Source organism: Pogona vitticeps, chromosome 1, assembly GCF_051106095.1.
Source record: "Pogona vitticeps strain Pit_001003342236 chromosome 1, PviZW2.1, whole genome shotgun sequence".
NCBI lineage: Eukaryota > Metazoa > Chordata > Lepidosauria > Squamata > Agamidae > Pogona > Pogona vitticeps.
The window spans coordinates 230989411-231004984 of record NC_135783.1 but is presented as its reverse complement, the minus strand read 5'-3'; the positions used below and the strand labels follow the sequence as shown (position 1 = coordinate 231004984).

The 15574-nt window shown below is 43.8% G+C and overlaps 1 protein-coding gene across 1 annotated transcript in view; it reads right to left on the bottom strand.

Annotated features, from left to right (window-relative positions):
* Nucleotides 1-15574, bottom strand: part of MUC13 (mucin 13, cell surface associated) — a 45148-nt gene that overhangs the window by 17336 nt on the left and 12238 nt on the right. The window contains exons 8-12 of the mRNA XM_078387061.1: nt 11859-11978; nt 9395-9504; nt 6161-6219; nt 5373-5542; nt 443-577 (exon numbers count right to left, since the gene is read on the bottom strand). Coding sequence (XP_078243187.1) covers nt 443-577; nt 5373-5542; nt 6161-6219; nt 9395-9504; nt 11859-11978 — 594 coding nt within the window. The remainder of the gene's footprint in view (nt 1-442; nt 578-5372; nt 5543-6160; nt 6220-9394; nt 9505-11858; nt 11979-15574) is intronic.

Below are 15574 nucleotides of genomic sequence, written 5' to 3'. Positions count from 1 at the left end.
GTAGTTCTACCCATGTTCTCTCTCACAATCTGGGAAATTTGCTTTTCTGGACTGTGACTCCCATAATCTTAAAACCAGTGGGGCTAGTGGGTATGCTGGCTGGAGGATGCTGAGAGTTGCAGTCCGAAACACTGTAACATTTCCACACTCTGGACCCTCTCCATTCTCTGGGTCCCTTCTTTTATACCAGGTATTGACCTTGTCCTTCTCCGATTTTTATGTATTTATGATTAAGAAGAATCAAATATACATAAAATTTCACTTTGAAGAACAATTGATTCAAAATATAGTAAATTATAGCAAATTATTAATTATATAGTATATAGTAAATTACAGTAAAAATATAGATAATTCTTTTCCCTCACTTGCTCTCAAATAGTGATGACCAAAACCAAAGATGAGAAGAAAAAGTATATCTGGGAATGTCATCTTAAACACTTACGCAAGCAAGTTTTATCCTCGGGATTCTTCTTAGCAAGACCTTCGCTACATTCACAGGTTGGAAAGGCATAATTCCCTGGGTCTTTGCACTCTGTAGTGCTTTTATCACAGCCATAAACATCACACGGTGTTGCTTCTAAGGGGGAAAAATTACAGTGCATGTAGCTAAAGTGAGAGCAACACCATGCCCTGCAACAGATATCTCCAGATGACAATAATGGTGTAAATCTGCAGATTCTTTAAAAGAAGATTTTAAGCTGGCGTAGATGCCTTCAACACTCCAACTGTTTTATCACCAATGCTTTGGTGTGTCTTAAATACCTGGACATCACAAATGAATGGCTACCAAAATAAACTTGAACTAGAAGTTAATTACTTAGGCCAGTATCCTGCTGAGGATTTTTGTGTGCACAACTAATGCCCACAAGCAATCATGCTATGTGGGGAGATATCTGTGGTACAAATGGCAGCTGCTCAACAAATTGTGCAACAGACACCTCACCAAATAGGATAATAACTGCTTGTACAACAGTAGTTCCATGCACAAAGAAAATCTGACAGCACGCTGGCATAAAATATTTAAATGTATGAATTCTGATACTATTACAACTGGAATATAACCTTAACTGTCCACAGACCCAATTGGCACAGAGGAACATGATTTAAATTCTAAATCAAATACCAGAGTATGAATTCTCATCCCACATTTTAGCCCCCCCCCAGCCCTGCTGACCCATAATAACTTTTTTTTTTGCTTTTTAATTATTTTTCTCTATGGCTCAAATCAGTGTCCCAAGAGTTGTGTATTCCATCTGTTGTGTTACAACTAGGCTTTTAGAAAAAGGACTCCAGACAACATGCAAGTGTAAAATTCACTTCAGATCCTTGAGGCTGTAATTCTTCCAGATTTGCAGCTATAAATGGCCCATGGAACTGGAGCCACTGGCCTAAATCCAACATCAGGCTGGTACAGTAATAGTGTCCCAGCTCTTTCCCTCCTCCCTACCCTGGTTTCATTGTCATCCAAAAACTGGGTCTGCAAGAACAGATTCCAGTGCAAGTTTAGCGGAAGCACAAGGTGGGGGAAGGAGATTGCCTTCCTTCTCTCAGTTTGCTACAGAAGCAGTTTGGTCAGTAGATGCCCCTTCTTTGATTTCTGACCAACTGGACAAAAGAAGAACTGTGTGGTGGCATTTGAGCTTGGTGCTCTTTTCTTCCTTTAAAAGTTTTCCACAGCCATAGTATTTTGACCTGCATAGGTAGTAGCCAAAACATGGGAAAGGTAGATGTAAGGTCAGGGTCTAGAGGTGCATCTGCTACCCGGCCACTAGCATCCTAGTGCATGCTTAGCACAGAGGTCCACAATGGTCTTGACCGCTCGATGAATGTGCTTAAATGCTTGTTCATGATAAAAACTTTGATTGAGTCGGATTCCTGATCAAGAGTGCCAGGGAAGCTTTGAGCAACTTCTCTCAGATCCTCTTAAGTTGAAAGGATTGGAATTGGAACAGATAGCAATATTGGCAGTTGAATGAACACTCACATGCTGTTGCTAGTTTTAGCCTCTATGCCAGGGGTCATCAACCCCTGGTCCGTGGCCCAGTGCCGGTCCCCGGGCTTACCGGAACTGGGCCGCGGAGACAAGTCTCCACCCCCCGCCTCCCCCGCAGGGTGTGTCGAACTGGCTGAGGGGTGTGTTTCCATCCTAATGGGTCCCCCAGCGCTCCTTCGCTGCAGGGAAGCTGTTGTGGGCAGCCCGCCCAGGAAGCGCCAACGGCCGGTCACTGTGCTCGGCGCCACCCCACCCAGGGCGAGCGGCCGATCCTGCTGCTTCCTGCCTGGCTGCGGCCGCCTCTTCCTGGGTGGGAAAGGTGGGCTGGGGTGGGCTGCAAGGGGCGCTGCTCCTCCTCTGTGGAAGAGGATCCAGGAGGGTGGCTTCCCCTCCGCTGCTGCCCCTGAGTGGGGCTCGCCTTCTGGAGCCTCCATCAGAGCCTCGCTCCTGCCCTTGCAGCAGCGGCTCCATTGCTCCTGGCTGCCCTGCCCGGGAGCCCTCACCTCCTCCTTCTCCGGCAGGGGAAACATCCCCTGCCACTGGAGCCTGGCTTGCCTCGCCGATTGAAAGTGCTCAGCAGGGAGGGAAGGGGACACGCTGGCCTTAGCTCCAAGACACAGCATGGGCGGCCCCCTCCCTGCTGAGCACTTTCAATCGGCGAGGCAATTGGGGCTCCCGTGGCAGGGGTTATTTCCCCTGCCAGAGAAGAAGGAGGCGAGGGCTCCCGGGCAGGGCCGCCATGAGCGACGGAGCCAGCGCTGCAAGGGCAGGAACGAGGTCTGGTTGGAAAGAACAGGTCTGTCGGCGAGGGAAGTGGGGCCTCACTTCCACCCTTGCAGCGCTGACTCCGTCGCTCATGGCGGCCCTGCCTGGCAACCCTCGCCTCCTCTTTCTCTGGAAGCAGAAGCATCTCCCACTGCCAGAGCCCCGCTTGCCTCGCCAATGGACGGTGTGCAGCCGCCCAGGCTGCATCTTGGAGCTAAGGCCGGCAGGTCCCCCTCCCTCCATGCTGAGCACCTTCCATCGTCTGCCCACCCTCCCTTGCTCTCTGTCCCTCTTCTTCACTTAGCCGGGAAAGAGAAGAGCAGAGGAGCCAGCTGGAGAGGACAGTGGGCTGCCGCCGCCGTTGTCCTTGCTGCTCTTCTCTTTCCCGGCTAAGTGAAGAAGAGGGACAGAGAGCAGGGGAGGGTGGGCAGCCCTGGGCAAGGCTGGCCCCAGCTGAGGGTTGCCTTTGCCTGGAGATGGAGGGATGGCGGTCAATCCTCGCCCAGGGCTGCCCACCTGCCTGGCTGCACTCGCCATTCAGCAAGGACTCATCGCGTTGCATGAGAGGGCATGGAGATGGCTGGGAAGTCATTTCCTCCAGTGCAGCAGGACCGCCCGGACAGCCTCCTTGTCCCACTTTCTCAGCCTTTCCTGCGTCTTGCCGGTGCACCCCCACCCTCCTCCCTGTCTCCTGGTCTCAGTTCCCTCAGTCCCCACCAGCTGCACATTGTCCCACCAAAGCCGCCACCCCGAGGGAGAGAGCTCGCGCCACCTCTTCCCCTCAGGGCGGCCGCTTTGTCCTCGTCTGCCCTGTCAGGGCTCAATCTCTCTCTCTCTCTCTTTGGCTGTGTTTGTGGGTGGGGGGGGAAGAGAAGGAAAGGGTCTCTCCTAAGATTAGTGGGAGTTTGGAGAAAGCACCTCAAACTTGCGCGGGGCGCAAGCCTGGAATGCCCGGGCTTTCCACATTTCCAAAACCGAAGTCCTGGTTGGGGGGGCGGTGGAAAGAGAGGGTCCGGGTCCCTTTCTCATGGCAAGGAAGGAGAGTCCCTGTCTCGGAAACAGATCTGATTTTTTCGCCAGACGGGGAAGCTTGCCATGTGAGGATTGGGGTGGCTAGCTGGGGTAGTTTGGTCTTCACAAAAGTTACTGCCTTGGAAACGCGCCTTGTCCAGGATCGGAGGTACAGCTGTGCGGACTTTCCTTGGGCATTGGCAAAAGCCGGTGAAGCCTAAATGCATACATAGGAAGCCTTCAGGGGGTGGCTGCGTATTTTCGAGGCGAGGAAGGCGGACAGGGTGGGTGCTGGCTGAGCTCTTCCCTCTCGAACCCTTTTCCTGTTCACCATCCCCTCCCGGAAAGCTCCTTTTCTCCAGGGAGAGGAGGGAAGGAAGGATATCACAGCCTCCGCCCCCGCCCCCACCTCCACCAACACTCCCGAAAAGCCAGTCTAAATGTGCGTACATCGGGAACTGCATGTTTGCAGTGCAGTCGTACCAGGGAAGGCTACTATTTCCACCACCCCCGCGGACGGACCCAGCAGTTGGAGACAGAGCCCAGTGGGGAGGCCATTTGAATTTCCCGGGCTCTTACGTTCCGCCGCTGGGCCCATCAACGCTGCTCACTTTCCAGGCAGTGGTGGAAGTGCGGGAGGCCTGCCGGAGGCCTCCCAGCAGCAGCTATGGAAGTCCACAAGGTTGAGGAGGCTTTGGACTGGTAAAATGCTGCTTTTTCCTTTTTAAAAACTCTTCTAGGTGGGGTTTGGACTGGGGGTTATTTTTCTGTGCTTTTTTGTTTTGTTTTTGGATTTGTGATGTTTTTTTCTCAGTCCCAGCATGGGACTTGCTCTGTTTATTTTTATTTATTTTGTGTATTTTTTTTGAAATGCTGGAATGGATTAATCCTGTTCCCATGCATTTCAATGGGAAATGGTGCTTAATGCATAACATACTACAGTGCTGCATAACAAGTACCCACACGCACGGAGGCCCCCATTCACAGACGCTGGTGGCGGCAGCCCACCGCCCCCCCCATCCTACCGGTCCTTGGAAGAATGGTCTTCAAGAAAACCGGTCCCTAGTATTAAAAAGGTTGGGGACCACTGCTCTATGCAAACGCACTAATCCATGGCCTGCACCCAACTGTTACGATGGTCAGGTGTCTAGAAGAAAATCCTCTTCCACTCTTTTTTTAGAACACCTGTAATTAGAACTGAAGGTGCAAGGACATCTCTTGACTTAGCATCATAGAGATGAGTTGCAATGAGCTGAATAATGTCTGGTAACTCTCTGAGCCAAAGACTATACAACAGGCCTTATAAACCCCTTGCAGTCACATTAGTTCACCTGTCTGAGATACCTATTCTCAGATATCCAGGAGTCTTTAATTCCTGAGTATTGCCAGCCACTTCTGGGATGACTTCACTGGCATTGGCAATTTTCAGAAATGAAATTCTCCTCCTCCTTCTGTGGCCCCCAACCACATCCCAGTGACCAAAGGGATTCCATGGGAGCCTCTGGACCTTTGGAGGGAAATTCCTTGACATCAACCGATTTTTCTTTGGAGTCACATGACTGATATGGTAGAATTCTGCCAGTAGCTCTAATTCAATACTTACCTCTAAAGGATTTGCATTGAATGTTTCCATCACAACTTGTGTTTTGCACAAGGTCTGTCACTGTCTGTTCAGTTATACTTGTGTTTGTGTCAAACATATTAATTAATGTAACAGTAATATAACTTTCTGCTCCAGCTTTACTGAGCCTGTTTAATGTTGATGAAGGTTGACTGTAATACATAAACATGCATATTAGCAAAGATGCCATTAAAAACAATATTTTAATAATAGAAATCTTTACTAACTTGTGTGTGTGTGTTTGAAAGACAAAGCTGCTTAAAGCCAAAGCAGCAAGCCAACAAATCCAAGTCTCCCAAGCTGTAAAATGAAATGTGGGAAGAGGTACAATTTGGAGCACAGGATGAGTGCTTAATCTTCTCCCATCCCAGTTTCATCACCTGTTTGTCCATCAAATCCCACTATTTTTGGCATCGGTCTTTATTAAGAAGTCCCCATTCAAATGTGTTCTCTTCTATTCAGGCTTTTTAGCTAGTTCTCCCCAAATGGCATCACATGGTGTCCATGTACAACCACCCCCCTCAACAAATCTTAAAAAAAAGCAGGGCAGGACTTACAAAACAGCCCTGTGAAGTTTCTTCGTTTAAAAAAGTTGGCCGCTGAAAGGGTGAAAATGGTAAACTGTAGGGAGAGGGGGATGAGGAGAAATATCCTGGGAAAGGGTGCGGCATGCAAAGTGGCTGGAACCCAAAATAAGTGCACTCTGTACTGCAACATTTTGTTGCAAGACTTACTTGTTATGTACATGTTAATGAACCTTTCATGCTTACCTTAAGCTCACAATGACTGTTTCCCGGTAACTTTTCTCACTTGCAAATATTCTATGGAACTGTAGGTGTAGGAGAGTAATAAAGTCATTGTCAATTAAAGGAGGAGGAGGAGAAGGCCTGATACAAATCTATACCATGAAAATTTGCCCTGCGCATACTTCCTTCATTCTCTTTTCTTCACATTACTGTACTAAGCTAGTTATATTTGTGAAGATTCTGTCATCCAGGTGAGGTCATCCACTTTGGTTTCACTTCCCCCTGAACAGGCTCCTTAGAAGGACAGAGGGTGAGGGATAATCCCACTTCTGCAGTCCCATGACAATGGGTGGAGAAGGACTGCAGAAGTAGGATTATCCCTCACCTCCAGTTTTTTGTCCATCTAATTAGCCTATTCAGACCAGGGGGAAGTGAAACCAATGTGGAAGATGCAGTGGTGCCTAGCTTAACGACGATAATCCGTTCCAGGAAAATCACCGTTAAGCGAAAACATCGTAAAACGATATTAAAAACCCCATTGAAACCCATTGAAACCCATTCAATGCATTCCAATGGGGTAAAAACTCACCATCCAGTGAAGATCCTCCATATGGTGGCCATTTTCGCTGCCTGTATAGTGAGGAATCCATCCCTAAACACAGCAGGGAGCCATTTTAAGCACCCAGCGGCCATTTTGAAACCACCGATCAGCTGTTAAAAAATCATTTTGCAAAGAATCAGTTCCTGAATCAGGGAACCGATCATTGCAAAGCAAAAAAAAAAAAAACCCTATTTAGACCATCATTTTGCGATCGCAATTGCGATCTTAAAAAGATCGTCATACAGCGATTTTGTCGTAATGCGGGGCAATCATTAAGCGAGGCACCACTGTATATCAGGGGTCTCTTACCAACTCTCCTCAGACTGAAGAAGCTACTTGGATGAGTAGAAAAATGTTTCAACCTAAAAAGAAAGAAGTCCAGTTGCCATGACTCAACTTCCAGATACTAAGCCAGTTGTTCTTTGGTCTCTTCTGTGGACCCCGGCAAGAGGGCAGAAGGATCATGATTTCCCACAATACTAGGCTGAAGTGGAATGAACTGCCCTTAAATAATCAGGCAAACGGGACCAAGACTCCTCTGTCAGGGAGCACCTTTGGACCAGGCTTTTCAAAACTTCACACTCTCCCATACAAAGAACTTGTGTGGATTTTAAGTTCTTCTAGGAGACACATCAGTCACTTGAAACCAGGAGTTTACTGTGGTGGCTGCTTCATTTTGGAACTCCCTTCCACCAGAAGTGTGATCAGCTCCACCCCTCCTGGGTTTTAGAAGGCAACTGAAGACCCAATTTTTTTCCCCAAGCCTTTCAATAGTTTGCCCTTAAATAAGTAATTTTAGGGGCCTGCCATTAATGTTCACTCTTATTTTATTGTGTTGTTGTTGCTGCTGCTGTTGTTATTGTTGATTATGATGATGATGACGACAACAGCCACTTCGTGTTCTTCTGTTAGCTACCCAGAGTAGCAGCTTGACCATTAGCTGGGTGGGATACAAATCTCTTCTTGATTTATTCCTTCTTCATTATACACAACCGATCAACCAATGAAACAAACAAAAGTAGCAGATTTTAAAAGAAACTAATGCTTAAAAGCTCAGTATTCTTTCAAAGCTTAAAAACATTGTTAAAATTCAGCTGTCTTTTCTCAGAATGCTTCTAGATGTGTGTGGGTCCCACAGGCATTCTGAGGAAAATAAGGGAAGAGAATAGGGTGGGTGCTAAAGGATGAATAAACCACCAACTTGCTTAGGGGAGGACAGTATACCCAGTCAGAGTCACGAGATGTGCCCAGGCCAGCTGTGGTTCCACCAGGCATGAGACTGAGTACTGTGGTTCTCCATGTTTCTTAATACAATCCCTTTTCCTATTTCTGTTGTGGCTCGCATATTACAAATTTCTTTCTGGGTATGATGTACAAAAAAGACATATGCTGCATGTTGTGTATAATGAAGAAGGAATAAATCAAGAAGAGATTTCGTTTTAAGAGGACAATCCGCTGCATGCCTTCTTTTTCCATTGGGGCCATGAGGAGAAGGAGGAGTTCACAAGCTTTTGCTTTTGTTTTAAACCAAGTACAGCTTTTCATTGTGTCATTGTGGACAAACTAGGGTTAATTTTGCCCATGTTTAGAAAAAATGAGGCAACTTCAGATAATTGTTTATATGAAGTAGATTTCTTTTCACTATGCATAGATATGACTAGCTACAGTTTATGGTTTGGTTACAATGTGAAATGTAAGTCTGAAACAGATATAGAAGTTCTGACTGAGTGTCTAATTGTGTTTTTGATTTGTTCTTTATTTTAAAATGTCTATGATTGGGATGTGTGTGTCTACAAATCCCCTCCCATGAAGGGAGGGGATTGAAAAAGCCATCATGTCAGGAAGGAGGAAGGGGAGGCATCCTGGCAATGCCAGGAGGCATCTGGGGGATTTGTAGCGCTTTGGAGCCTGGAGGACCACCCTGGTGGACCACATGTGGGCCACCCTTTACCCACCCTTTTGATTAACCTTGGCTGCCTATTATGTATGAAGTAATTCCTAGAAGTTATAATTATTTATATAGAAGGGGTGGCAAATTTTAAAAATATTATTACATTTTCCAGTCAAATTCTATTGTAAAAGGAGGGGCATTTTCACAGACCAGTTCTGTGTAGGATCAGTTTTCTGTCATTGTTATATTCAGTAGTATCACATGTAAATCAATACAGTAGTGGGTTTTGTGCTGGATTTTTCCCCATCAGTTCACTATCTATCCCAATCAATATATTGCTATATGTGATTGCTGTGTTTTTACTGAATATTTATTAGTCCTAAAAACTAGACAAAACTAGAAGTTGATTCTATTGTGTAGAAATAACACACATTATCACAGGAATGTGGAAAATATTATTGTCCCCATCTTAATATTATGTTGCATTTTTTATGCAGCATGTTTGTATGACATAAGACTGTTACCTACACAGCATGCAAAACTCATTCAAACACAAGTAAGGTTTGCATATCTGCAAACAAAATTTAGTTATAGTGTGTATGTGTCAAAAAAAACTACAGAGATTGTTTTCTCTGCAAAACTCAATAGATTTGTCTCAAATGTATCTAAGTAACTGCAGAGATACCTGTCTGCATCTGTTTTTTTAAAGAGACAAATTATGTTACATTTCAATTTACAAGAAATATGTCAGAAAATATGAACTTACAAGGCTGGTAAGAGAATAGTATACTTCACCATACTTTACAGACTCCTTGTTTTCCATGTCCTGGTCATATGTTATATTTGTTATAGTTATTTGTCCTGGGAATACTTTACCTGAAATTACAATACAGCTGATTTTATTTATATTTATATTTATATCTAGAAAGACCACCCTTCTATTGATTGTAGCTGCAGACTAAATAACATGTGCAGCTTTAGGGCTTGTGAGAGAACACAGGTAGAAGAAAGGACATGTGTTGTAGCAACACGCTAAATTAGCACATATGTCAAAGATTTCAAGAATTTACCAATGGACACATAGGGCACATTTATGGTAAATTATCTGATCTGGGGTACTCTGCAATCCAGATGTAAAGATATGCTATTTGTAGTGATTCTGCAACAGGGAGAAGTTTCTTGTGCCTGCAGATCTCAGAGCAGTCACACACATCTTCTGTGCTGGCCAAGACTAGCCAGTCAAGAAGCCAATGAATGAATGAATGAATGAATGAATGAATGAATGAATGAATGAATGAATAATAAAACGGATAGAGAAAGGGAGCATATTTTATGGTGCTGCAGATTGTTTTGGTGCCAGAGTCCACACTGGCCACTCTGGCTCTCCGTTTAAAGTTCATTGTAAAGCCAACAGGCTGTTTAAAGTGTTGCATGGCACTAGAAAAATGGGACAGTTTTCCAAAGTTGTCCATACTATAAAATCACATGCATACTGCAGAAACCTAGTAGTCTGCTGCAGTTTGTCAAGAGTTGTTTCTATTTCATATCAACTTTTATCTCTCCCCCCTTTTTTTTTTTGGTCCGTGCAGAAATGATCTGCGTGGGCACCCCCTTGTCCAAAGGACAAACTGGTACGAAGCACTGCTTCAAGCATGTCTCTAATTAATACCAATGTAGTGGCAAGTTGATGAAGTGCTAAACTTACTAGTTTGTTTTGGGGAAAAAAATACTTCAGGGAGAATACAAAAAAAGATCAGGGGTGGGTTTTCTTTCTGTCCAAAACATAAAGCCCAGTTTAGTACATCACCAGCATACCACCCATAGCCATGCTGTCTGTCCTTTCGGAGAAGAAAACAACCGCCCACATAAGGGAAAGGCCATTCAAATTGTTCTGGGTTGAAAAAAGCAGAAGCCCCCACTGGCAGAGAAGAAAACTTTGTGTCAGGAGCAGCAAGGTCTGGACTGATTTGAACTGACCTTTGTGTCATGCGATCAGTTTTTTAAACAGTGAATTCATTTATTTATTTATTTATTTATTTATTTATTTGATTTTTACCCCGCCCCTCTAGACCATGTCTACTTCATGTGTTTCACACTCACAGCAAATCCTGCAGGATTTTACCTTGTAGTCCTAGCCTTAGTCACTATACTAAGTTAGGGCAGAGCCAGGATAAACTTAAATAATTTCCAACATCTCTGGGCTGGGAGGGGTTTGGATTCAGCACAGCCTCAGATCGTTTAGTGTCAGCTCAGCAAAACCTCAGCCACCTTGGTTAGTTAGGACTGCACCCTTAATTACAAAAATTCTTGCATGAAATATATTTCAAAACAATGGGCCATAATTAGACCATATATGAATACCCCTGCACAGCTGGATGTAATGACTGTCCACTCGTGCGTCCGCTGCTGCCGCCGGATCCACTCTCCCTTCCAGTCTCTCCAGGGCTCACAGTCAGCTATCCACTTGTCAGCCTGGCAGGGAGACTCGTTTTCCTTCCTTCTGCCAGGAGTGGATAGTCGGCCGTGAGCTCCAGAGCGATTGGAAAGGACAGCGGAGCCAGCGGTGGCAGCGGACATATGAATACCCTCATCTCCAACCATAATGTCAAAAGTAACATAGGACCATTTTGAACATCAAAGAGATTGTTTTTCCTTCCATAAGACAACCCTTAGGATTTCATTTATTTTATTTATTTTATTTATATCCCGCCTATCTAGTCGACTCAGGACCACTCTAGGCAGCTAACAATCAGCAAATAATAAAAATAAACATATATAAAACAATATAAATAATGAAAACCTTACAAAGATAGAAAACCAGTGGAGAGGGAAAGTTCATTTAAAAATAGCCAAATGAACTGAAAGAACTAGGTTTCATAGGTTGGAAAAGATCTTCTATTTTGATCTCAGCTGCCCTGAAATTTCTGCCTTTCGGTTTACATGCTAAAAGGCTATTATTATTGTTATTATTTAAATGTCCTTGCACTTTTGTATTTGTTGAGAATTTTCCCTAACATTGTATCTCTTTGGTGTGTTGTAAGCATGACCGTGCCTTGAAGTGAGACAAAGAGAGAAAAAACAGCGAGAACTGGCAAAGTGATACTGATGTTGTGTTTCTAATTTTTTAAGTGTGTTTTTTGTTACACAATAGTGTCAAAGAGTTGCCATAACAAAAAGGTCCCAACATAGAAGCATGATACATTTCTGCTGGTTCAAGTCATGCAACTCACCTAGCTCACAGCTTTTTGGTGAATAGTAGAATCCATACGGACACTGGCAGACGGTGTCATTGAATAGAGGGATGCACGTAGCTCCATATGTACAGGTCTGAGCATTACAAGTTGGACGTCCTAAAATAAGATTTTAAGAGAATTAAGAGAATTGGATATTTCATCCACCCGTTTGATTATATATTGTCGAGAGAACTCACAAAGCTCACCAAATCCACTTTCAGTACAAGTCTATATTTTACAGGGAAATGTGAGTTTGCAAATTCAGTTTAAAAAGAAATTCAAAATGTTGTGGCAGCATGAAAATTGAGTTTAGAATCCTGCCGAAACTTCTATGGGAGCAATATTAATTCAACAAGAAATGTGTACCATTTAGCAGGATGTCCATTGCTAAAGATTGGATTTTCGGAATTAACAAATTCCTAGTCCCATAATTTAGTGAGAAACGCTCAGGCCAAGTTATGGGACTGGGAGCAATCAAACCAGCAGGAGGTAGGAAAGTCTTTTACCTCCGTGCTGTTCCATTGCCACTTCTCTGCACCCTAAGAAAAGTGCCCCACTGCACTGTGGGAGTCATGAGGATTTCCCTGCAACTCATAAAGATATATGGGGGAGAAATGGGTTCTGATGAAGGCCGACTCCATACATCCTATATGGAAGCAGTCAACAAAATTTTCCCCATGCACCTTTACTACTCAGAGACAATTTTTGCTACTTCCATGGTGCAGCAGGGCGCTTTTGTCAGGGTTCTGAGAACAGCAAGGAGATGAGGGAACTGTTCTACCTCCTGTCAGTTTGATATTCAGCCTAGTCTTTCCACAGTAGCATCAGGATTTACATGGATGAGCATTAACTATTGTCTCTGAGTAACTAATTTGAAAGTCTCACAAAGTCTAATGCATGATGCGCAGACAAAGAGTCCCTGGAGCAGTATATCATGACTGCACTTTTGAGTCTGTTGGGGTCTGTCACAGCTGTCTTTTCTCCCTGATAGGGTTAATTGAAGTGTGTGATTAGATATAACGGCATAAATTCTAAAAATGTTCATCTGAGTAACAAGTTATACATTTGTTTCAGGGTTTAAATGCTGCATTCTCTTCCAAGGACGGAAATAAACCAGAGTATGTGTTTTTGTAGACAATCACATTGTAAGCATTCGACTTTCCCCAGATATAAAAATGACTCCCCCCAAAATTAGCTTCCCTATTTCTACATGATTATTTCATCCCTTTGTCTCAATGCTGCCTCTGCATGAAAAACAAAATTCAAAATTATTGAATAAGTGTAACCTGAAAGTGACAGACAGTTATGTATAACAGCGGTCCCCAACTGTTTTGAAACCGTGGACCAGTTGGGGGGGGGTGGGCTCCATGTGTGGGGTGAGCCAGGGGCACCCCCGTGCTTGTAGGTGGACGTGTCATGCTTGCAGAGGGGTATGTGTGTGCGGGGGGAGGCGGAGATCCGTCTCTGCAGCCCAGTTCCAAGAAGCCCACGGACCGGCACGGGCGGTGGACCAGGGGTTGGGGACCCCTGATGTATAAGATCAAACCTTGTTTTCATCATTTTGTTACATTTTGGCAAATATTTACCTAACCACGCCTGGCTGAGAGTGCCATTATGGCATCAAAACCAGGAACTGAAAAGGAGCACTCTTGCATAGAAGAATATTTTGATAATGGTTCTTTTGTTTTTAAAAAAGCAGGCTAGTTTTATCACTGCTATGGAAGACATTATTTTTCTAGGGCCTCTGCTTTCGGTGAAGACTGGATGTATTCTACAAAAAGTTCTGCCTCTATGTCACAACCTGATTGAATTATTCTGTGTGCTACTTGGCTTGTAGACCCAATGGCTTTTATACTGTGTGTTCCTATATTGCTGAAGCAGGCCATTCATCCTACAGCGACCCCTAAATAGCATTCAGTTACCCTTCAAGCTTATCCGATGGAGAAACATGCACCTTTCAAGGGGTACAGTACTTCTTCCTCACTTCAATATTTTGAAAAATTCATTTTTATACAAAATATCAAACATTGATGCCTGTTAGCCACAAAGGAAGCACCACATCACATTAGAACAACCACCACCTGGCATTTAAGAGATCTCTTATTTATAGTTGGCGTAGCAGAAAGTGTTGTAGTGTTTTGGGTTTGTTAAAATAAAAATCAAGAAATTCTGTATGTTCCTTTGTTGGGTATATAGGTAATAGGGGAAAAATGATATTAGCCTAGCCTTTCCACAACTCTGTTAGGATCTGCATGGATGAGCATTAAGTAATCTATCTGAGCATAACTAGTTGGAAAGTCTCACAAAGTCTAATGCATGATACTCAGACAAGGTCCACAGAGCACTTTTTAGTAGTTTGAATCTGTTGGGTCTGTCACAGCTAACATTTATCTCTGATATGGTTAATTAAAGTGTGAGACCTGATAATTATGTTAGTGATATCAAAGATCATCTGAGTAACAAGCTATACATTTGTTTCAGGATTTAAGTGCTTCCTCTCTTCTGAGGATGGAAATATATCATGGTCTCACTCATGTGGGAGCAAGTATTTCTCTGGACATTCACATCTGAAACATTCATTTTTCCTCATGATTGCAAGCAACTCCATCTTCTCTATTCCTACATGCTTATATTATCCCTTTGTCCCCAGGTTGCACATGTAGTTACTTCACTTTATAAGATCCAAACTTCTTTTTATCATTTTGCTACATTCTGGTAAATATTTATCAAATCCCATCTGACTAACAGTGCCACTAGTGGCTAAACATGGAAATACAAAAGGAAATGTCTTATTGAGTAGATTATGATAACCATTCTTATGGAAACAAGCAGCCTAGTTACAAAATGAGCAGGTAGACAATATTTTTCTTGATGTTCTGCTGTTGGGAAAAAAAACATATATACCCAAAATGTTCTTCATCAAATGAAAAAATGTTCTGTCTCTGTTGGGATGCCCTTGTGGAACCAGTGGCTTTCATACACCTGTTTTATGACACTGTACATTCTGGCCATTTTGCCTGCAATGCCCCTGTAGCTTGCACTTTTTTTCATGAGGAAATATCTAACTCTTCAGGGCTGCAATGATTATTCCTCACTCATAGGAGAGTCGGCTTTTCTGTGGATGCTAATATCCAGAAAATTCCATTTTCCCATTCCAATCAACATCAACTTCTCAATTGCTACAAGCTGATCTGATCTCTTTGACCTGTTCTAGCATCAAAAGGGGGAAATACGAAGGATAGCTCAATGGTTTAGGAGGCTGACTGCAGAGCCCGAGGCTGAGAGGTTGATTCCCTACTGTGCCTCTGCATCAGGGGCTGGAATCTATGATCCACTGGGTCCCTTCCAGCTCTGCAGTTCTCACACTGTTAAACGTAACTTCTTTCGCAGAGGACAAGACACTTGTAGGGGTTCTGCTCTGTGACAAGTCCCAATCCATTCTAGCTAAAGCGTTTTCTTCACCTTATGGAAAGAAACTCTGTTTTGTTGAACTTCTGGACAACGTGGCATTCAAAATCTGGTTTCTTATACTGCTCGTTCTACCTGTACGCGGCACAGTAAAGAAGCATCTGTATGTTGTCATTCTACCTTATTTGATGGAGAACCCTCCATCTTTCAGGACTACAGTACTTCTTCATCCCTAATTGTTTGTACAACTTGTTTTCTACATAAAATATGAAACATTGACATCTATTGGTAGCCCATAACACTAG